General features: G+C 32.6%; 1 protein-coding gene across 6 annotated transcripts in view; it reads right to left on the reverse strand.

Moving 5' to 3' along the window:
• Positions 1 to 25463, reverse strand: part of NBEA (neurobeachin) — a 536299-nt gene that overhangs the window by 239464 nt on the left and 271372 nt on the right. For all 6 annotated transcript variants that reach the window (XM_031465874.2, XM_064493205.1, XM_064493203.1 and 3 more), the window contains one exon: positions 24644 to 24810. In XM_031465874.2, the coding sequence (XP_031321734.2) occupies positions 24644 to 24810 (167 nt within the window). The remainder of the gene's footprint in view (positions 1 to 24643; positions 24811 to 25463) is intronic.

Consider the following 25463-nt stretch of genomic DNA (forward strand, 5'->3'; position numbering starts at 1 on the left):
ATTTATCAACAATCATAGAAAAACTCAATATATTTTTAAACAAAGGTTCAGAAAATAAAATGATCAAATGAAATTCAAGTTTACTTGACTTGTTTGTTAATCACTGTTACCAAAAAAATTGTTTAATCTAGTCAATCAAGATACTGAGTTAATTCTTTTTTTTATACTTTAGGAAATAACTATTACTTTTGTTCTTTGTTCTCAATTTTAACTAGTCCAGTAGTATCTCCTAGGGCTCTCAGTGATTTAGTCCTAGTATCAGATTATCCTAGAGTTATTCTAAGTTATTCTAAATATTTACAATTAAATAGAGATAAAAATTAGTGTGACTGAGTAATTATTTAATATAAAGATAATATTATTTGTTAATAGCTAAAAGTGACAGCAGAGTGACAAAAAACATTTTGAAAGAATTTCAGACTGAGTAGTAGAAATATGGGGGGACAGAAGACAAATATTTCTTAATTTAAAATTGTATGAATGAAAATTCTGCTAGTAAAATGGGAATTTTGCTCAAAATCTGTCACTGTGTTCTGGAAGATACAAAATAGAAAAAGTAAAAATCAATATGCTTTGCAAACAAAATGTCAGTATTTGCTGTCATTTTTACTAGTATTATATTATAAGTGCTGTTAAGAATCTAGAGAAAAATGAGCAGAAGGAAATATTATTATGGAAAAATCCTTCCTTTAAAAATTTTTCCAAAATAAAAGCATTCAAATTCAAGTTACAGCATATATTTTATAAATATATTTATGTTTCATGGTTAGAAGTACATATGTTCTATTTTATATTTAGAAAATACATATTCATCTTATAAACTTGTCATATTAATGCAATTACTTACGCATATATGAAATACCATCACGTTTACTGTGGATCTCTATTGAAAAGTATACAAGACATAATAAGAAAAATGGAAAGGAGTGGGAAGTGATCTAAATCATACATGCCAACTGTTATTAGGATTTCCTTTCCACATGTGCATATCATCGTGGTGAGTCTTATACTAAGCCAGATAAATGGATTCAGTCCCTTGCCTATTCAGTATGAAACCAGTAACATCAAAAGAGATTTTACTGTATTAGACACATACAGCAGATAAAACATGTCCAACTAACATGTTAAGTAAAGAAAATATTAATGTCTTGAAGTTGTTAAACCCAGAAACATATGCTTTGTATTTTTTAACTAGGTAGAAGTAAAATGGTTAAATAAAAGAAAAGCAAGACAGAAAAATCAGTTACTATAAAAAAATTGTAAAATTAAAACAAAAATATTTAAAATTCACACCATAGATAATAAGAAAGTACTCTGTAGATAATATGTAATGAATGCCATGCTAACCTTAATTTACCAAAGTGTAAATTAATAAAGCTGACCCACTCACTGTACAACCTGTTAAAACTTTTAATACAGCAAAGACTCAAAAAGGTTTACCTAGAGAACAAAGAAAATGCTTGAAGAAGAAAAAAATGTAATCTAATCAAAGCAGGCTTTCAAATCTAGGATATCTGAGCCAACAGTGACACTTTTTTTTTTAAATGAAGTATACCTGATTTACAATGTTGTATTAGTTTCTAGTGTACAGCATAGTGATCAGTTTTATATATATATATATATACACACACACACACATATATATTTTCATTACAGGTTACTATAAGCCATTGAATATAGTTCCTTGTTGATCCTTGTTGTTTCCAGTAGAACCTTGTTGTTTATTCTGTACATAGTAGTTTGTATCTGCTGCTCCCTAACTCCCAATTCATCCCTCCCCCACCTCTCTGCCCTTCCCTGTAACCGTAATTTATTTTCTGTCTGTGAGTCTCTTTCTGGTTTTTAAACATCAACTTATTTACAAAAAAGTATACTTCCGAAAGAGAAAGGTAAAAAAAGTGGGAAAATAAAATCTTCAAATTGAATTCTATTTGGTGACCCTTAAGCAAGCTCATAATTAACATTAGGAATGGTGCAATATTATATTCCTATTACTCTAGAAAAAGTAGTCCATTTGCAAAAGTAGTTCAAATTGCAAAAAATGAATAGGTAATTTTAAAAATTTACAATTCTAGTTTGTAGGTGCTAAAATACTCTGATTTGTTAAAAAGCATAAGAAAGGATTGACAAAAATAGGCTGAAACCTGCTGAATGATTAAATTATCACTCCTTTGATTACATATCAGGCACTTTTGGAGATGTATTACTCTTACATATATCAAGGGTACTACTTAATGCTTCTGAGATGTAATGTGTACCACTCAGAAATTTTTACTAAAGGCAGGAAGAATCTATTTAGGCATAAAAGTCTAGAATAAGTAAATACTCTTTAGAACATGACAAATGATTCAATAATAAAGTGCTAATATAACATTAACATTTAAAATCGATACTCACAATGTTCATGGTTTTTCTATTTTCTGGCCTTTTCTTTGGTGTTAATGAATAAGCCATTGCATGCTTTTCCCAATCAGTATGTTTCTGACTGGGCCTGGGTATTAGAATCTCTTTTCTTTTCAATCTTCACCTTAGTTCTTGAAATCACCTGGGCCTCTGTGCTAGATTTACCTTCCCAGATGGGACTGTCATATGACCAGCCAATCACACCACAGGCCAATACCTATTTGCCTGGCTATTTCATTACTGTCCCAAACATGGAAGAAAATACCTATTTTTCTCCAACGTATGAGATATGTTTAAACATGCACACACGCAAATTTGTATCTTTTCCTGAAATTATTTTCTCCAATTACCATTTAATACACTAATAGAAATTTTATCACCGTTATTTTTGTCATTAGGTCAAATTTTATTAATACTTTTAGTAATTTTCCACTTTTAAAACTTTTATATATTTACCGGTCTCTTTCCATGTCTTTTTCAGCAACAGAGGTATGTAAAAGATGTCCTGTTCACTGCCCATTGTCCCTGGGCTAGAAGAATGCCCACAGTGAGGCAGGTCATAACTCCTGGCCATCCCTGACCTGCTCACCTGCAATGATCTCTCAGTGTTTTTTCCCTGTCTTTTCCAGTCAGCCTAGAAGTTCACTTAAAGGTCTTCTTTTCAACCACACACTCCGATGACTGCCCTGAGCACGCGGAGCCCTGTAACTCTCTGAAATAGACTAACTTCTTACTTCTGCTTTAAGGAATGACCTCTGTTTTACTTCCTCATTCCCCCTAAGTAATGCTATTTATAGTTTATACACTGATTAGGCATAACTTGTTTCTGACTGACATTATTTTATTCTGACTTTAGACAATATATTTCCTTTTATTCCCAACTGTGATTGCTCTTAAAAATTCTACCAGTCCTCTAACCTCCCTCATGTTAAAGTCACCTAATTTTCCTAATTAAGGAAGTCTTTCTAGCTGGGCAATTTTGATGAATGCTTTACTTGTCTCTTCCATAGGCTATGTTTAAATTTCTCTTCTACTGAATTCTTCTGGAATTCAAATTTTCCCAAATCTCTAAGGTACTGGTATGTATGATCACTTACAATGAGATGCATATTCTGACAGTATTACTGTGTTTAAGGACAGAAGTCAAAGCAACTATATTATGCATCAGTATCTGCTGGTCCCCAGATTACATAAAGGCAGATGGCACAAGAGAACCACATGCTAAGGTGGCATTGTTTGTACCAGACCGATGACTCATTTGTTTCTAGTACAAGTTCAAATTTGAAATACAGCCCGTAGAAGTCTAATCTAGGAGCTAAACTGAACTAAATATTCCCTTGTTGCCAAAGTTAAGCATTTTCATTTTCAGTTTAATTCAACTTAAGAATTTTTAGTTCATGTTATAAAATTTAGATATTTTTATTGTTATAAAAGGGATAATATTATAAATAACCATAACACTTTCTGAAAATGTAAGTCTATTACAAAGTTGAGAGTGAATGAGAAAAGAATAATGCCTTATTTATTTCCAGGCTTATGAAGGAATGATAATGACAATTCAGTTATTTTATACATTGATTCATTCATTTTACAGTCATCTATTGACCATTTTTATGTGCACTAATGTTTTCTGAAATACATAATTTACCACCCAAGAGCCATTATGCTACATAAAAATGACAACAAAATTATTAACTCCAAAATCCACTTAATATTTTTTTCTCCTTTTATGTTTCCTGTACTTCTGACTATAAATTAAGGCTAACCTTTGTGGGGCTTAAATATGTGTTAAAGAAAATAAAGACAGATGATTTGCTCTGAATATTAAGATAAAAAGGACAGTACAAAAAGGGAATAGGTAATGGCATTTTCATCATTCCCAATGAAACTTGTGGCCATTTTCCTCTTGTTTAAGGAAGCATTGAGCTAATGGTGTAAAGAACTCATCACGAAGAGATTCTATAGGATTCTGGTATCATGACTACTGCAAAAAAACCTTGTTATCATGTCACCAGACTTTTAGCACTAATTGATAAATATCCTGGTTAGTACCCTACATAAGATGTTTCCCTCACATTCATCAGCCAGGGGTCCTATATGGTTTGTTTCCTTTTCTCAAGTGCCCTGTGACCTCATTTGAACATTCAATATCATATGACATGAATGCCTATTATATTTGTCATGGCTAAAGAATAATTGCTTTTTTTCCCCCATTTCTCATCAATTTAGTTTTACAACTGAGTTTAATTAAACATAGAAGAATATAATTTAAAAAAGACAAGGAACAATATTTTATGAGTATAAAGTAACACCATTGTAATAATTAGTCAGAGAAACTAGTTTGGAAGGGGTAGAAAATTTCATTAAGGATCAAGAAGATTACATTCTTTTTCTTATGAACTTCAGTTCTGATTTTATGTCATACACAGGCAGGTCATGACCTTTCAAGACATTCTCTTATCTGTAAAATTGAGTTGCCTACACAACCAGGTCTAATCTTTAGCTGGGCATTCAAGACCTTTCTCCATTGAACTTGAACTCTCTTTTGCAGTCTTATCTTTAACTACTACCATTCTTATACTTTATTCTGGAAAAGTTAATGTAATAAAACAAGTCTGGCTGTTTCAATCTTGTGCTATTCTTTGGGACTGGAAAGTCTGAATATTCATCTATTTCTTTATAAAGCATACAATCCAGTTAATGGTTCACTCAAATATTATTAAATATTGCTTTATGTTAATATTATAATTACCTAAGAATTGGCATGATCTCACAAACTAGACTATAGCTCCATGGATCTTTTTCATTATGATATATGTACTTTTCATATATGTCATACTTTAAAGTTAAAAAAAATTGCTATTCCTCTCATGCCTTTTGTTTGCCTTCTTCTCTTGTGCTACAGTAATCTATGGTTCATTTCACTGTTTATTTGAAATTTAAATCTATCAACTTGATTTACCTATGGAGTAAAATCTACCCTAGAACCCAAAATCCTTACCTTAACTGCATTCTTTACCAACATCCAAAGATGACAAAGCTAATTTTATAAGCAGAGGATGTTAAAAGGCCAGCCAATGTCATGATGTAGTTTACATGTACCAGGAAATCTCCAAAATGTATTTAGAATGATCAACTGCATTTTCTGGAATTTGACTACAGACATTGATTCCTATAAGTTATAAACCTTTCTCTATCTTATAGCTTCCACTAGCAAAACAGACTTGTGTCTATGAGGGAGAGAGATTTTATTGAAGTTTTGTTTTTCAAAGGCCGTGCCAGCCACCTCCGAAATACAAGTTGCAATGAAACAAAAATAGATTGACCTTAGTTTCTGTAGGTCTATTCCTAGATACACACACAAGCACATTCCTCATTCTGTATACCTAAATTCCTTTTTTTCCCATGACAGTAAGATTCAATGATATATCAATTCAAGGCTGATATATCATTATCAAGATTATCATTATTATTGATACAATATCACTATACCATAAGAATGAAATTTTATCCTTCTAATAGTAAAGCTACACTGTAATCAGAAAAACTATGATGGTTCTTTGGAAAAAAATACTATGATAGGGCATTATCTCTTCTAAGTTGCTTTCTTAAAGTGATTAGTAAAGAGCTTGAAAAGGCCAGAGTAAGAATATAAGATTTCAATGAAAAGACCCAAATCAGTGTTTTTGTTTTTGGTAGGGAGTGAGATTGTGTACTTGTGTATGTTTGTGGTGTATTTATTTGTTTTGATTGGATAAATTAAAGACAGGTATAACAAAAGTCATAAAGACAGAACTGTACCGATGGAAAGTATCAGAATTTAAATGAAGTGACTATGAAGGCAGAAGTCAAATGGCTTCCAAGCACTGGGTCCAAAAAACAATTCAAAATCAGTTAGAGACAACTGGAAGGCTAAACAGGAGGATGGATAGTTGAAAGACCAATGGAATCTGAGCTAGAGAATTACTCATTGGAAGAGGTAAATTTTAACAAGGTTATGAAATGAGAGGCAGCACCTTGCTGCTTCATGACAGTTAGATGCTTCAGATGCAAAAGTTTGGAAGCATTTATATTTGGGGAAATTAAATTAACCATCAAAATTACAGAAAATAAAGATTACTATTATACAAGAAGGATAGCCTGTCAAACCCTAATCCCCAAGGGATAATTCCTTCTCTCCGCCAGCCTCATCAGTCCAACCTAAATGGACATTTCAGTCCTTCACTGGCAGGGGACTGGGTTCTTCCATGTGTCTTCCTCCACAATCACAGATCAATATTTGAAAGAGCTTCTTTTTCTACCCGATGTTTCACCATATCTGCTGCTGGTCCTTACTGTTCATTAGTTTGATTCTCTATTTGATCAGCATCAACAACCTGTTACCAATGTAGCTCACTCCCATAGTTGGTAGGGAAGTCTGTCTCTTCTCTTAGTCTCCATTTAGTAAAAATGCAAAAACAAAAAGAAAAAAAAATGCACTCATGCACACACACGAAACAACCACAAGACAAAACAACTCAACCTCAACCTGGCAACAAACAAAACATCTCACAGCATAAACGTGGTTCTTCTCAGCTCTTTCCCTATTGCTTAGCTCTTTAAAGAAACATGAAACAAAGGGTATTTGATTGTCACAGTCTTTTCATTACCATAGAATTTATCTTCTCACCAGGAAGCAAGGAGGCCTGAACATTTGCTAGGAAGAAACACTGGACAGGGCTGAGGAGAATACAGGAACTCCCCAGCCTGCTCATTGGGGAACCACACCGGTAACACTAAGCAGGCTAACAGCAGCTTTTCTGCAGTCTCCCTTTCCTGGAGCATGTGCCCACAACTTCACAACCCCTCTTCCTAACCACAACTAAATCCCCCCTCTCTTTCAACAGCCTAACTATCCACAAGGGAGGGTACCCTATTTCTTCCATCATCAGTCTCCCCCTAAGAGTCTAACCTCCTGGAGACCATTCCTCAGGTCCCACATCATTCTAGACAACTGGGATAATTTATAGAATTAACGAAAAGAAGGGAAAAAAAAGTAAAAAAGAACTAAAGGACATATGTGACAGTAAAGTATTTGCTTTTTTTCTAAAATAAGATTTGTCTTTTGCAAATCTGGATTTTATGAATACAAGTAACACTATAATTACATTGTCACTAAAGTGACAGAAATTCTAAATAAGGAAAAAGATTCAGGCTTATAAAAATGTTTACAGACACTTAAACCACAGCAGTGAAGTGAAATTTAAATTCAAAATGAAAGAAATAACATTCTTAAAAAGTGACGAAAGCTTTCATTCTGGAATGACTGCAACATTCAAATACAGCAGCCATATCAATGAACAAATGCCAGACAGCAAGTTCACAGTGCTTAAGGGCTCTGTATTTTACAGCAGTCCCCTTAATGGAAAAGTTAATGTAGCATTGAATAAAAGTGAGCTGCTCAGCTGCTGCACTAAAACCTTCAAATCACGGAAATAATGGGTCATTTTTCTTTCCCTATTCTTGACCAAAAACAAAAGTTAAAAAAACCAAAAGAACTTAAAAAAATAAAAAGTAACAACAGTGGGGAGGGTGTAGCTCAGTGGTAGAGCACGTGCTTCCTATGCATGAGTCCTGGGTTCCACCCCAATATCTCAATTAAAAAAACAAGAAAAAGAAGAAAAAAAAAGTAACAATAACAAACAATAAAGATTTATAGTTTATATTATCCAATTAGTCTCTGACTAATTATATCCCAATTTATATATATTTCCCCTTAAAACACTTCTAAGGTAAAAATATTTAACACAGAAGTATTGCTTTTCAAATATTCAAGAATCAACAATTTATTAAGTAACTGGAAATAACAAATATTCATATTAATTCAGGTAACTATGAATAAAAAAATTCACTTAGGAAACATGTCTAATGGTTTTCCTAAATTTCTTAATTTTTATGAGTTAATATATTCCAGATAACTTATTACTGCAAAGTCAACATTCTCTCATTTAATATAAATTTCAGCCCCCTTAAGTGTTATAATCTCACACAGTTTCTGAGAACATAAGTTAACTTGCCACCTTTCTAGATATTTGCAGAACACTGACACAATATGGTATTATATAAAAACACTGTTGCACATGCCTTTTATGTAGTGGAAGTAAAGAATGAAACATGAAAATGTGTGTGCTTAACTATGATTCACTTAAGACGGAGGGAGGAAAAACAAAAAGTCAAAGTCAAGAGGATGAGGCTTGACATAATCTCATTCTTTGAATAAATAGGAGAGGATTTCCTAAGTCTTCCATTTTTTTAAACAAGTACACAAAAATATCATAACCATCTTAAACGTCACATGGCAAATTTAATAAAAACTTGCCGAACAAGTAAAAGAGCACATGACAAACGGATATGAAATGGCCTAGAGGTGAAATGGCATGACTGACAACTCTTGAATCAAAATAGATGTTTCAGGTTCTAATTCAAAATCAAAAGAAATGAATATACATCATGAATTTTGAACCAGATTTTAACTAGGTAAACAAACATCATCTAGAAGTATCTGAAAGTTGTATATGCACTTTTTTGAAAGGCCAGGAAAGTAACACCAAGGTGATTAATAATAGTTAATTACCCAGAAATGAAAAAACAAACCTAAACACATTTTAAGTTTAATAATTTTTTAAAAAGCTGCCCAAAGGTTTTAAAACCAAAGGCTGAATTTCTGACTTTACAGCACTGTAGGTGATACTGTTTTTCTTGAAAAAATTTACTAATGAACAATACTCTGCCACAACTTTATTTAGGAAAGTTATTTCTACTAAATATTCTAGCCATGTATTTCTATACAGTTGTAGAAATGCAATGCCAATTAATAATTGCTTTCATTTGGGTAACAGTGAGAATTATAAAAGAAGATCATAAGGTAAATTATTAGAAATCAGAACAGTAAAGATACTATTAAGCTTATACAGATGTTTTGAGCTTAAAATATGCTGATGAATATTCCAAGAATTAAATATAATATGGTACATATTTAAACTAGAAAAATAAACCAGTAAAGATGCCAATAAGTTATTCCTTAGGTTTCCTTCTACATTATTACCAATTTGAAGTACTCATTTATTTAATAAACATTTGATAAAACTGTAGGATTTTGTTTTCTAATTTATGTTCCACAATTCTATAAAGTATTTATTATGCCATATTTTACAAATGAAAAATATTGAGGCTTGGAGAAGCTTAGAAAACTTACCAAAGCTATAGAAATCTGAAGCTTTGGAGACGAAAATTGAATTCAAGTCTGTCAGAATCCAAAGCTCGAATATAATACTATCCATATAGTTACCTAATACTTATAATTAATGTTAATACACTTAAAATTTACACTTATCAATTTAATTTACTTTTCTTATGTTCAAAGTTTGCCAAATGATGTAATGAAAATTAGAATTCTACCAAATACATAAAATATTATAGTTAATATATTCAAAATATTCTGAATAATAGTATTATTCATTCTTTCCATATCTCAAGGTTAAGCAGAAAGAAGTGGAGGCAGAAGTAAAGTGTATTCTTATTCAGTTCTTTATCCAAACTTAAAAATTTCTGAAATGTTAGCAAAAATACCTAAATAATATTATTATTCTTTTTTGGTACATCTGCTAATGTTTCAGAATTTTTGAGGACCAGTTACAGGTACTTTGAAGTCTTGCGTTCATTCATTTTTTCATTCATTCACTTTCTTACTTAGTAATATTTATTTACAGACCACCTCTTACATGTCGGTCACTAAGATACACACTAACAACTTCAACTCCTGAGGAACACAGAGTTTGGCAGTAAAAAGAATAAATATACAATATACAAATAAACCAAGTAAGAAAGTATTAAAGACAGAGAGAAGGAAAGGGCTAAACCAAAAGTGTAACAATTAAGGTCAGCTTTATTCACTTTAAGACCTCATAGGATACCTGGTTAAAGACGTCAAGTAAACAGTTGTAAATTCTGATCTGACCACGAGGGATTTTAACAAATTTCAGTCAGTGGACATCAAATATGTGCCTTGGATGATTCAAGTGTGTTTGTGTCCAGGCAGAGCTGGGTTAGTGGACTCTTCTTAACAATGCTTTTCTAACCCCAGCATCCGAAATGCAAAACACACTGAACTGAGTTGATATAGCACACTTTAAGTGTAATTTAAATACTTTTGGATTTTTATATAGTTAAGAAGTTACCTCTTTGGGGAAATATAGAGTAAGGAGTGATATAATCATAAGGTTATAATAACTAAGATCTGCACTTAATATGTTTTTAATCTTCACAACCTACTTAAGAGATGTGTACTGTGTATTAACAATAATGTAAATTTTAAATGTTAAAAATATCATCAGAGAGGTACATTAAAATATCTGGAGTTGTAGATTGTTTCAAAAATGAAACAAAGAATACTGGTGTTAATAATGATAAAGGGATTTATAATAAATATCCAGAATAGAAACAAGTAATCTTGGGTTGCAGGAACATAAATGAGACTGTAATTGGCTTCAACTGGGACAGAATAGATACTGAAGAAATTCAAGAAATATAAAGTGACAAATCTGAGGCATTTTACTCCTCTAGGTCCTAGATTATACACCAGTATTGGAAGAGCAGAGAGCAGCCACAAAGTTTGAGTCAGGAGAGTATGTAAGGTTGTGAGATGACTCAATTTATAGATGGAATCTGAGTTGGCCAAAGTTGAAGTCTCACGAAAATGATGTGGAGAGTAATGGGTTAAGGCAGAGTAGAAAACCTTACTTTTGATACAGACTGAAGGATCTATATGTGAAGAGAATTACAGAAAAATGAACTAATTTATCAATTTTACTTTAAACTAAACTAAGTATATGTTCCTTCAAGGGAACAGTCACAAGGTTCTCCATCAATTAAGTGCCCCTGAACTAGAAATACTTGAAACCAATACTCACATAACTCTGACCATGACACCATCAAATCTACTGGAAGGTAAAAATTTTAATTATCCACTTAATTATCAAATTCATAATGACTGCTTCTAAAGAAGTTAACAAGGTATTTTGCTAGCTGTATTTTTTATGTTTATTTATTTACTGCTTAATAATGTATCTTACTGTGCCCTAGAACACACTCAGCTTCTCAACTGGATGAATCTAGCTTATAAGATTTAAAAATGCCTATGTGATAGTTTATATTTGGCATATTTTATTGCCTAGACCTCAAAAGTCTTTCTTCATACAAAAGCCAGGCATACTCAATTTTTAAGATTTATGTTGACTCCAAAGGCATAAAAATCCTTCTCATGGAATGCCCTAGTCCCTGGCACTGAACAGTATCTTCATCTGTAGTGTCTGACTGCAATTTGGTTAACTCTTAACTGAATAATGATAACAGAAAAAAATCCCACTTAAAAAAAAAAATTCTGTCTTAACACTGTCCACAAAGAGACATTACAATTTGTAGCTTCCACAAAAATCATATGAATCAAGTTTTTAGGGCATATATTAGCTTGAAAGGCTATTAAAACAGAAGAAAGTCTTCTTAGGGCTCAGTTGTCTACATCTAAAGTAAAGGAGCTGACCATTCACTTCATGATACACATCAACCTTCTCTTCATGGAAGACTGTTTTGCAACTTGATGCTAGTGGTCTAAGATTCAATTAGTAAAGATACATGATTCATATTATTTTTCTGGGAACGTGTATCATATTAGTAATTGGCCTCCTTTGCTGACAGGCTTCAGAGTTTCACTTTCTGTGTTTCCTGCCTGGATTGCCACTAAAAATGCTTATGAGGGTATGTTTTACAGATTTGTTTTGTTTCTATAATAATCTTTGTATAAAACCATAAATATTATAATCTTTCCCATAGATTTTACATTTTACTGCATACATTTGGTGTTTAGAATTTATCATTACCATGCAAACTGGATTAATAGTAGCCAAAGTATGAAATCCTATTTGAAAAGAGGATTAGAGGTTTTGCCACACCAAACAAAACTGACAAAAAGTTTTATACATATGGAAATTGGTGGGAGACAAATGTAACATGCTTTAAGATCATTTCATCCTATAGGTCTATTGTCTAAGCAACGAGAACATTAATAGCATTTACTTTTACAAAATGTTGAACCAAAGTTGGATTTTCTTCCGGTTTGTGGAGATGGTCTCTGGCATGTAAGTACAGTGACAAGTGAGTGTTAGGTTAGGTTCTTTCAGCTTCTTCCATTAATTTATCCTAATGCTGCAGGTTATTTATTTATTTTTTTCTTGAGTGCCTCAATGCCCTCAATTTTTCCCCCAGAATACCTTGCTTACAAAAAGGTTGAGGTTAAAAAAAATACTGATGTTAAGACTTTATGCTTTAGGAACTACATAATCTTAAATATTAAAAAGAGTGCATACATAAAAGTTAATACAGGGATGTAGTACAATGAAAACATAATATAAAATAAAGCTACATTAAAATATCCTTGTAAAAGCCAACTTAAGTGTGTCAAAAAATTTAAACTTCTTTTAAAAAATAGTCACATTATGTATATTATTTGTATCTATTTTCTTTCTCTTAATGACTATTAAAACTGCAAATACTATCTGAAAATAGAATATAAATTATAACAAATAATTATTTTCTAGTATTATTTGTTAGAAAAAGGGAGAGGTAAAATGCTTCTGTAATATTACTATCTGGGCTATATTTATTCCATCACATAGTTAATTCCTAAAGCTGAAACAATCATTACATTCTGATGTTCATCTGTTTTACTGAACTACCCACAGGGAGATTTATGGGAATGCTATCATGTCAGGGTCACAAGATTAAGCGAACAGTGATGACAGTAAATAAGCCATTTCTCTATATTCCAAAGGGTTTAACTCAGTTACTTAAAATGCCATAAACATAAATAGTCTTCCTTCTCTACATTGTATCCCTGACAGATGACTTCAGAATACAGCACTCTAGGGCAATGGTGCTTTCCAACTAAACAGGCAACCCTTCTTATTGACAAAAGACACTAAACTACTTGTGAAAACAAATATAAAAAAATATTTCACATCCTAATGCATAATATTTTAGTGTGCATAGAATACAGAGCAATCTCATTGTAAATGAATTTATTCATTTCATTTGTAAAAACAAAAAAGGAGATGTTATAAAAAGAGGATATAAAAAGAGGAAAATGAAAAACACTGCTTCAATTCAAATTCCTAAATGTTTGTAATGTTTTCATGTCTTTTGATGAACTTCAAAAAGTCAATGAGTTGAACATATTATTTTAGGGAGTGTAGTGATATTTAAGTAAAAATGTCTAACCCAAAAAGCAAGCTTATAAAAACAATCACATCAAAGGAGTCCGGAGAGTTTCCTCAATAGCCTAATAAAGTACTATCTTCAGTGATTCCAACAAAATTGCCATCTGCCAAGATACCAGATGTTACTGCTTGAAAAACATTTTCTACAGTTTGGTATGTGAATATTTTAATTAGCAGCCAAATAAAGGACTGAGGGACTGTGATGAACTCACTTTAACTCTAGGCACTTGTTGCAAATGGTCAAAAATTTTAAACTTTATGCCATTTGTAAGCCAAGGAGAAGTTTCGCTACTGTGGAGATCCAAAACACAAATTTTTATTTTAAAACTAATGATTTCCATGGCTGAGCAAGTACTCTAATTTTTGTGAGATTTATTGTTGTATATGTGCATATTGATTTTCTTCATTATCATCATTTGTGTATTTTAAGCATTTTACAAACTGTCTTACTTTGAAGAGACTTACTATAATCACTCTATTTTTTAAACCTAATTACCTCCCCCCAAATATATAAATATAATTATACTATTTTTTAAAAATCTATATATTTTAGGAAAAATGGCAGCAGAAATGATGTTGATAATCATTTGGGTCATAGAGGGTTCATCTCGTCCACTTACACATCCAAATAACAGGCATTTCTGGTCCTCATCCATGCAATCCCTATTGATCTAAAATGACCCAGTCCTTTCAAATTATTGCACTTACCTTTATGACCTGCATTAGAGTTCAATCAGGGAATATGATCTGACGGGGGGGCTGTTAAAGCTTTATCACCTTGTAGTATATTTTCTACACTATTCATTTTTGGACCTGATATATATATATATTTATATCTCTCTCTATATAATACATATACTTTTTTTTTTTTAACAGGAAGATGAACTTTGAGACTCCTTTAAGGCCCTTGACGAATCTGAGTAATGCCACTTTTGTCCCTTCCCCATTTGGAGTACTCTACCAGCCTCCCAAGCTGTTCCTCTTATTTACTGAAAAATTAGATGTTGACAATCTTCATTTCCATCCCAAATACTGGGATTATCTTGCGTAATTCAACATAAGTGCCACATGCAAGATTCCATCCTGTCAATTTCTTGATCTTTACTATGATTTTCAACTCAGTTCCACTTAACTATTTTCATGACCACATTCTGGATTTGTCAACTTTGTACTAACGTATTTGTGAACTTTTAAATTCAAACATCCTAGAACTTCCATCCTTTCAGTTCACTATTTCTGTTTTCTTGACTCCATTATTGTCTGTGTATCAACACCCTTCTTTCTTTACTTCCCTTCCTGAATTATCTTAGATTAAGTCTATCACTTATTACTCTAACACTTCAACCACTTTCTTACTTGTTATCTTAATATTCTGGCTCCTCTGTCTTGATGAAACTATCCAGTATTACATAATCCTGGAAGAATTCATATTCTAAATATTTTCAGTGTTTGGAAGAACTAAGCATATAGAGGTATTCCTGACAGGAACTAGTGAGGGACAATTTGTGTATGTGTTGTATGGGGAGAGGGAAGGTTGAAAGAAAGAAGTAAATCAAGGAATAGGAGAGACAAAATTTGTTAGGGACTGGAAAAATATGTTTTGGCCATGTCTAAGGTTAACACAGACATAAGCAGTGACCTGCTGTCATATGGAGCTCTATTTTCTTCTTTCTGGTGGACATTCCCACTAGAATATGCCCCAGGCAAGGCAGACTCAACAATCATCTTTCCATCTACACCACTTCCTTCAATGTTTTTCAGTTCTACAGATGGTACCACTATTCCCCCCAAGGAACGATGACAGCAACTTGTGCAACATCCTTGATTCTTCCCTAACTATTTAATCATCAGGTCATAAAGACTCTACCTAATTTTAGACTTATGTTTTCCATTAGAGTAGTTAGAACTAATAACCTCAATCAATTAGAACACAATGAGTTGAACATCAAAGATTCAAATACCCAAGGAAAAACAAAACCTGTTCCATGGTTATAGAACCTACAGATCAAACAGATATCCAGGATGACTGCAGAAAGGTTTGGGCCAAGTAATGAAAATGGATCAGAGAAATAAACAAAATCCCCACTAAACTCTACACCAACTTCTTCAAAACAAGCAGGGTTTTGAATCTAGGAGATCTGAGGCAACCCTAATCTTTTTAGCAGATGAGATGTTCCCTTTAAAAAGTAGCTGAATTATCCCAGGAGAGATGATGGACATAGAGACTTGAGGGGTAAAGAGATTGAGATATCCAGGGTTTGGGTAGTTTATTCCAAAACTAAGAAGATGATGTAAGAAGAATGTCTTGAAAGTGGACGATACATATACTTTCAATGAAATGAAATAGCAGGAACATGTATGGCTGGTACCCTAGGTACCACAGCTCCTTGAGTTAATATAGAACCCAATGCCTAATTTTTCCCAGAAATATCCCTGCCTTCATGAATCAAGCATATTTCTAGAGCCCAGAGGGAAATGAGGATCCTGAGCTTTATATTAATAAGATTACTAGAATCTGTGTGTAATCCTGAAGTGTGTGGGAGGGTTCCTATTAATAACTGAGATTGAATTTTCTAACAACCCCATGGAGGGAACTCAGGGCAAATTAAGTTGGACTTAAATACCTGAGTACAGTGGTTGCAGTTCATAGCTATTACAGAAGACAACAGTGAATGCTTTAAGATAAAGGAAACAGAAATGGAGCCAGGAAGTGAAAGTTAATATGATCGTTTCAGAATATTCCAGATCTAGAATTTGTTTCAAAAGCATACCATTTTCACTTCATAACACTACGTACTCATTCATTGCTCTATGTTTCAGTGTTTAAATTTATGGTACTTTATTATTTTGTGTTTGTAACACTTATTTTGTATTACTTTATTGTTTTGGCCTTAAATTCTTGAAACAGTGAACAGGTGAACTCTTGTTTTGAAGTGTAGAATATCAGATTGAAATCCAATAGGTATGTCATCTTCTCATTTGAACCTACTGTTTATTTATATAACTCTTATTACGGTAGAGCATTCTACGAAGCCTCATGGCCATTAAATTAATATGAGCTATGATGCATATATATTTAATTTCTATGCAGGTTTTTTTGGGTCCTCTTAGATCTCACAGTGTTGACGAGATCACAATTAGTAGATGATTTAGTCTACCCCAGTAACTATCAATATACTTGGTAACACAAATTGTAACAACCACATTCATTGAGTATACAGCACATTCCTAATTTAAATCTTGACACTTTAAACTACTTGAAAATTGCTGGAAAAAACTTTCTTTTTCTGCCTCTGAGTACTTCATGATCTATGTAGAGAACAGTATATTTAGTACATTTACATAAGGATCTTGAAACTATATAATTAAAAAATACATGTAAAATTAATCCATTTACAAGTAATTAGTTGTAGGGAAATGCAATTTTATTCTGCAGAGTATATGACAAATATACTTGTGTTAGCATGGAAATAACTAAGATAATGAGTTGTTATATCTTTAGCTTCTAAATAATAAATAATATTTGATTGTAGTTCTCTATAGTAAAAATGTAAGTTTGTTAAATATTAGTATTAACGGCTCAAGAATAATCTATAAAGCCTTCTCTAGCCCTTTTTTTAAGTTTTAAAAAATTTATGAATTTATATACAGTAAAATTCAGTCTTTTTGGTGTACAGTCCTATATATATTGATAGTAGCACAGTCATGAATCCCATACCACAATCAAGATACACAACAGTTCAACCATCCCTCAAAAACTCCCTCACGTTGGCACTTTCTAGTCAAATCCTCCCTCTACTGTTAATCCCTAGAAACCAACAATGTGTTTTCTTTACCAAAGTTTTTGCTTTTTCAAGAATGTCATGCAAATGGAATTATACAAGGTATCCTTTTGAGTCTGGCTTCTTTTATTTCGCAGAACGCATTTGAGATGTATTCAGACTGTTGCATTATCAACAGTCCATGCCTTATTATTGCTAAGCAGTATTCCACTGTATTGATGGGCCACAGTCTGTCACCCACTCACCAGCTGAAGAACACTTGGGCTGTTTTCAATTTTTGGCAATTATTAATAGAGCTGCTATAAACATTCGCATACAAGTTTTTGTGTAAATGTAAATGTTCACTTCTCTTCGGGTAAATACCTAGGAGTAGGACTGCTGTGTCATATGGTAACTGCATGTTTAACTGTAGAAGAAACTGCCAAACTGCTTTCCAAAGAGGTTGGACCATTTTGTATCTCCACCAGTAATGTATGAGAGTTCCAGCTGCTTCACATCTTTGTTAGCTCTTGCATTACCAGGTTTTTGTTTTTTTTTAGTTTTACTCATTCTAATGGTAGTGGTATATGATTGTTTTAATTTTAATTTGAATTTCCTTAATAGCTAGAGACATGGAGTATCTTTTCATGTGCTTATTTGCCATCTGTATGTTATCTGTGGTGAAGTATCTGTTCAAATGTTTGCTTGCTTCCTTACTGCAATGTTAGTTTTCTTATTAGGTTTTGAAAAGTTTTTTATACATCCATATATACATATATTATATACACTTATACTTGTATACTTTATACTCATAAGTAATTTATAAGATATGTGACTTGCAAACACTTTTTTCAGTCTGTGAATTTTTTAAAAATTTCAGATATCACATTTAAATTTTTTAATTTATTTTTATTCAGACATTACATTTTTCATTTTCATTCGGTTCTTTTTTATACTTTCAGTTACTCTGCTGAGATCTTCTATCATGACATTCATTTAAAGAATACTAACTTTACTTCAAGGAAGATGGTCATAATTGTTGCTTTTAAATATTTATCTAATAGTACCGACATCTGGGTCATCTTGGAATTGGTATCTGTTAGTTGTCTTTTCTTGAGAAACATTAAGATTTTCTTGGTTCTTTGCATATTAAATAATTTGGAATTGCATCCTGCTAATCTCCTATGGAGAATGTCTATTTGTTTTTCTTTTACCAGTCAATCAACCCTGTCAGGTTCAGACTGCAAGCTATATATCATGACCTTTCTGAGTAGGAGTTCCAGTATCAATTTAGTTTGGGTCTTGAACTTGTAAAACATTGAAAATATTTTCTAAAGCCCCAGATTTTTGAGTCTTATTCCTGTTTAAGAAGTTCTTTTATTTCTTTATCCTAATTTATAATTTTTATAATTAATACAATAATTAGTAATTAATTTCAACACTGGAATGACCATGGGCTTTAGGGTTAGAGAGATTCAGATTAAAATCCTGCCCCTACTATTTAGCTATGTAACACTGGGCAAGCTATTCAACTTCTTTGAGATTCATGCCTACCTTACAGTGTTGTCAGAATGAAAATAAGACATTCGATGGAAAGTATGAGGAGTTACTACCAACACATAACTGCTCTCAATAAATGTGAGTTTCCACCAACATTCTATCAGAAAACAAATCTCAATAGTAATGTTTATATGATAATGCACACTGAAAATTGGGGGATATGTGTGTGTGTGTGTGTGTGTGTGTGTGTGTGTTTTACTAAAGAGCCTATTACAACCTCTTGATTTTAATTTAAGTTGTTATGGCTTATGTAGCTTTCCCTTTTACCCAGTTTTATTGAGTTATAATTGACATACAGCACTGTTTAAGGTATATGGCATAATTAAATTACTTGACTTAACACATACTGTAAAATGATTACCACAAGTTTAGTTAACACCTATCATCTCTGATAGATACAGAAAAAAAAAAAACAAGGAAAAAAGTTGTTTTTCCTTGTTACAAGAGCTCCTACGATCTACTCTCTTAACTTTCCCATATACCAATCAGGAGTGTTAACTGTAGTCATCATATTGTACATTACATTCCTAGTACTTATTAATCTTTTAACTGAGTGCCTTCATCCAATCCTCCCTACCCTCAAACTGTTCCTCTGGTAATTATAAGTCTGATCTCTTTTTTTTTCTATGAATTTTTTCTTCTTTTTTTTTGGTTCCACATACAAATGAGATCATACAATATTTGTGTTTCTCTGTCTGACTTATTTCACTTAGTATAATATTAGGTCCATCCACATTGTTGCAAATAGCAGTATGTCCTTGCTTTTTGATTTGTGGATAATATTCCATTGTATATATGTAGACCCACAACTTCTTTGTCCATTCATCCACTGATGGACTCTTAGGTTGCTTCTATGTCTTGGCCATTGTAAATAATGCTGCTATGAACATGAGGGTGCAAGTATCTCTTTGCCGTAGTACCTTTGTTTCCTGCAGGTATATTCCCAGAAGTGGAATTGCTGGATCATATAGTAGTTCTATTTTTAATTTACTGAGGAACTTCCATACTGTTTTCCATAGGGGCTACACTGATTTACAATTCCACCAGCAGTGCACAAAGTTTCCATTTTCTCCAGGTCCTCACCAGCACTTGTTATCTCTTGCCATCTCTTGCCTTTTTCATGACAGCCATTCAGACAGATGTGAGGTGACATCTCATTGTGGTTTTGATGTGCATTTCCCTAATAATTAGTGATGCTGAGCACATTTACTTGTACCCAGTGGCCATGTGTATACCTTCTTTGGAAAAATGTCTATTTATGTCCTTTGCCCATTTTAATATTTCCTCTATGTAGTTTAAGGAACAGGAAATATGACCCAAAAAGATAAAACAAATAAGGAAACACTGTTTGTAAATACTAAATATCATGTAACAAATTTAGGTCTTGAATATGCATTTTAAAAAGCTCTCAAATCCTAGTTTTTCCTCAGGGAAGAAATAAAGGTCAGTAAAATTCAAAAGCTAAAATATGTTACAGCCAGCAGCACCACCGAGTCAAAAGATAAAAGCAAAAGGAATTATATGTTAAAATTAAACACTTTGTTGTAAAACAGGAAGCCGAACATTATACAGGTGAAATTCTTCAGGTTTAACATATATTTGATGATAGGGATGTAACTGTAAGTACTCTTTAACCCCTCCTCTTAGGAAGCAACAAGTCTACTGGAAAATTCACATAGCTATAAAACATTAAGTGATATATCATAGATAGCTGCAATAGTAACAACAAAACACGAGGACGTAGGCTCAGGAAAAATAAAGAACCCAGGAGATGGTATAGAAAGGGTGACATCTGAACTCAGCTATAAACAGGGTGATTGTACTTTCCTATTTCTTCCACCATATGTCTTCATAAAGCAGCCAGACTAATCTTTTTAAACATAAATCAGATCATGTTACTCTTCTGCTCAAAACCCTTCACTGCTTTTCATGCCACTTAGGATAAAGTCACAAATCCTTAACATGACCTACAAGACTTTAAATCATCAGGCTCATCTGTTACCCTCCAGCTTCATCTCAAGCCACTAACCCACTGCTCACTGAGCTCTAGACATAACTACACCCTTTCTGTTCATTTAATTATTTCTAAGCTCCGAGTCTTTGTAATAATTCTCTCCATAATGTTGGACACCCCAGCGTTTGCTGACGATCTTCTCATCCCTTCAGGACTCAGCTTAAATCCATCTTCTTCAAAAAAAGTCTTCCCCAAATCCTTAATCTAAAATAAAGATCCTCTTCTATACTCTCTCTTTCAGAGTACCCTATATTTTTCTTTCCTAGCATTTGCCAAAGTTTGTTATTAACACCTTTTATTTCTACAATTGTTTAATATCAGCCCCTTCTACTAGACTATAATTATGTGAGGGCAGGGAACAAGTCTGTTTCGCTCACCACTAGGCTAGCACAAGTAAGAGCTCAAGAGCGATCTATTCATTAAATGAATAAAATAAATAAATTGTAACTGTATATTGCAAGTTAGATGGTGACTAAGTGGCATGCAAAATTACTTTAAAAGACTTTGGAAGGAGAATAAAAAAGCTGGAGGACTAGTGCTACCTGACTTAAAGAACTTAAAACTATAGTATATGTACTGCACTATACAGCTACAATAACCAGGACAAAGGGGTGAAAGATTAGACAAATAGGTCAATGGAGCAGAACAGGGAGCCCAGAAATAGACTCCTATAAATAAGTCAACTGATCTTTGACAAAGGAACAAAAGCAACACAACAGAGCAAAGACAGTCTTTTCAACAAATGGTTTTGGAACAACTGGACATCTCCATGCAAAAAAATAAATCTAGACACAGACTTTATGCCCTTCACAAAAATTAACTCAAACTGGATCACAGAGCGAAGTGTAAAATACAAAACTATAAAGCTCCTAAAGATAACACAGGGGAAAATCTAGATGAATTTGGGTATAGACCTCTTAGATACACCACCAAAGGTATTTTCCATGAAAGAAATAATAGATAAGCTGGACTTTATTAAAACTAAAAGTTTCTGCTCTACAAAAGACACCATAAAGAGATAAGTCACAGTTTGGGAGAAAGTATTTGCAAAAGACATATCTGATAAAGGACTATTCTCAAGATATACAAAGAAATCTTAAAACTCAAAAATAAGAAAACAACCAAACCTGGTTAAAAAATGGACCAACACTTTAATAGACACCTCACCAAAGAAGACTAATAGATGTAAAGTAAGCATAGGAAAATATGTTCCACATGATATGTCATCAGAGAAATGTAAACTAAAACAACTAGATACCACAACACACCTATGAGAGTGGCCAAAATCTGGAACACCAATAACACCAAATGCTGGTGAAGATGTGGATGACAGGAATTCTCAGTCATTGCTGATGGATTCACAAAACGCTTACAGCCATTTTGAAGACAGTTTGGTGTTTGGTGGCTTCTTACAAAATAAACATATTCTTACTTTACAAACCAGCAGCTGCACCCCTTGGTATCTATCCCGAGGAGCTGAAAACCTATGTCTACACGAAAACCTGCACATGGATGTTTACAGCCATTTTATTCATAACTGCCAAAACGTGGAAGAAACCAACATGCCCTTTACTAGGTGAATGAATAAATAAACTGGGATACATCCAGACAATGGAATATTATTCAGCACTAAAAGAAATGGGCTATCAAGCCATTGAAAGATATGCACGTTACTAAATAAAAGAAGCTAATATGAAAAGGATACATACTATATAATTCCAAGTATATGACATTCTGGCAAAGGCAAAACTACAGAGATAAAAAGGTCAGTGATTGCCAGGAGTGGGATGAGGGGAAAGATGAATAGCAGAGCACAGAGGATCTTCAGGGCAGTGAAAATTCTCTGTATAAGATTATAGTGATGAATATATGTCATTACACGTTCGTCTAGACTCACAGAATATACAACACCAAAAGCGAACCTTAAGATAGACTATGAACTTTGGGTGATGATGCCATGTCAAGTTAGGCTCCTCCTTGGTAAAAATGTATCATTCCAGTGAGTGACACTGATAAGGGTGGAGACTATGCATGTGTGAGGGAGGGAGCATATGGGAAATCTCTGTACCTTCTTCTCAATTTTGCTTTACTCCTAAAATGACTCTAAAACCACAGTCTTAAAAAAGGCTCTTTGCAAACAGCTAACATAAAAAGAAAAGAGAATGACAAATATGAAACAGCTACTATGTGTCAGACACTGTGCTAAGCATTTTGCATATAACATCTCATTTTACCATTAAAATAACCCAATGAAGTAGAAATTGTTCACTGCATTTTCTGGATGAACTTGACCTATCATTTCATGCAGGGGTAAGTACTTTTTGTCATTTATTAAAATTATTTCATTTAAAATATAAAACTGTCCCAGACAATAGACTAAGTTGTTTTTGTATTCCACTATCAGTGTCATCCCTGTAATTAAAGGGTATATACACCAAGTACTCATTTATTAACTTATTCAAAAAACATTTATTTAGCACCTACTGTGCATCAGGCATTATTCTAGCTGCTCAGGATACCAGTATCAACCTTAATAGAGATGTTCTGAAGATTAAACAAAATAATATATGTAATGTTCTTAGTATGGTGCCTGGTACACAATAAATATTCAATAAACGTTAGATGTCCTGGTATGGCTATTACTATAAGAGACAAATACTGAGCGTTGACTATTTTTAAAGACATGATGTTATAATTCTACTTTAAATTCAAATAATACAGTTTGCTTAAATTGATCTTATATTTGAAATTCCAGGACAGTTGGTCAAATACTATCCTGGCGATATTCTAGACATTCTTCCCTAACTAACAGAATCAATACTACCAGAATTCTTCTTAATGTCCTGTTTACATTTAACCAATCCCTAAACTCTGCCAGTTTAGAGTGACACTGAGATCAAATAAAATGAAGATGTATTCATTAGTAATCTAAATACAGTGACCTCCTTCACTACTCTTTTTCTTAAAAACTTTATTGTGAGGGAAAAGAAAAACAATTTTATGTCTATAAAACCCTAGGAAGAAAAACACTTGGAATGCAAAAACAACCAATTTTGGCTTTATTTGTATTATAAAACCACAGATACCCTAATTTGAGATGAAAACTTCTCCTGACAAAGACTGAATAGAGAAATATAGAAGAAAAATTTTTAAAAGAATGTATTACTTTTCCATCGTGAATGATTATATGATTACTACCTGTGTATAAGAAAAATTAAGAATGATATAAATTTAGTATGTAGAAGAGTTGACTCTGAAAGATCAAAAATGAGATAGTTCTTATAACTAACACCCATGTGAGTTATATGGGTTATAGGAGAGATAGTAGTCTAAAATACTTGCCTAAACAAATTTCTTATTATTTTACATATTATTACAAACTGGAAATAATTTCCATTCGATTGTTTCTAAACGTTTAGGTTTTCTTCTAAACCGTTCTAAAGAGGCATTTCTAAAGATTTCAGGAAAAAATTAAGCAATTTTTTATACTTTAAAATCATAATTTCTAAGTAATTTTTAAATTTAGAGCTTTTAAAAACATAACTATTATAATTAACCTGTAAGTTATTATTTACCTGCAGTTTTTAACAACTCACCTATGAGAAACGGCTCCCCAAGCACCATGCTTATTTGTGAGAATGTTCAAGATCTTCTGTTTCAGCTGATTTGCAGTCACGTGGTCTCGATGTTTTGCAGCACCAATGAGGTGGTCACACATCTTTTCCTCCTCTCTCCTGTCAGCAGCATACTGGGCACACTGCGACTACAAAGAAGCACACACAATGCATAATAATCTACCTCTACCGTGTGTAAGAGTGGAATGATAGCTAACCTTAAGATCAGGGTAATAAGTATCAATTTAAATTTAAAAACTCAGATAATGTAATCTGTTGAAAGTTTATTCTAAAAAAAAGTTTATTCAAACTGGTAAAATTGTATTCTTTCTATGTTTATATATAAAGTATATGTAAAATAATTTGGATGTTATTAAGTAATATTGTTAAGCAATTAATGACTTTTAAGGTTCCTTCCATTTCTGAAATTCTGGTTTCAATATATTCTAAAAATAAGTATTTTAGAAACAAAATAGTTATTAAAAATGTAATTCTATTTATTATTTTAACCACTATCATGTATATCTGACTTAAAATAAGAGTTATGTGGAATATATGTATATGTATTATATATTATACATAAGATAATTATATATAGATCAAAACTTGCCATTTAATTTATAGTTTTCCAATGAGGTGTAGAAGAAAAAGCAATGGTTTAGGAATTTAGATTTGGATTTAATTTCACATCTTATACAAATTTTACTTTTTCCATTGTATTCTTTTATATTTGTAAAATGAAGGCCTAAGACAAGCTTTTCTCTGCAGTGTCCCCCAGCTCTAGAATTTAATATGTTCAATG

Source organism: Camelus dromedarius, chromosome 13, assembly GCF_036321535.1.
Source record: "Camelus dromedarius isolate mCamDro1 chromosome 13, mCamDro1.pat, whole genome shotgun sequence".
NCBI lineage: Eukaryota > Metazoa > Chordata > Mammalia > Artiodactyla > Camelidae > Camelus > Camelus dromedarius.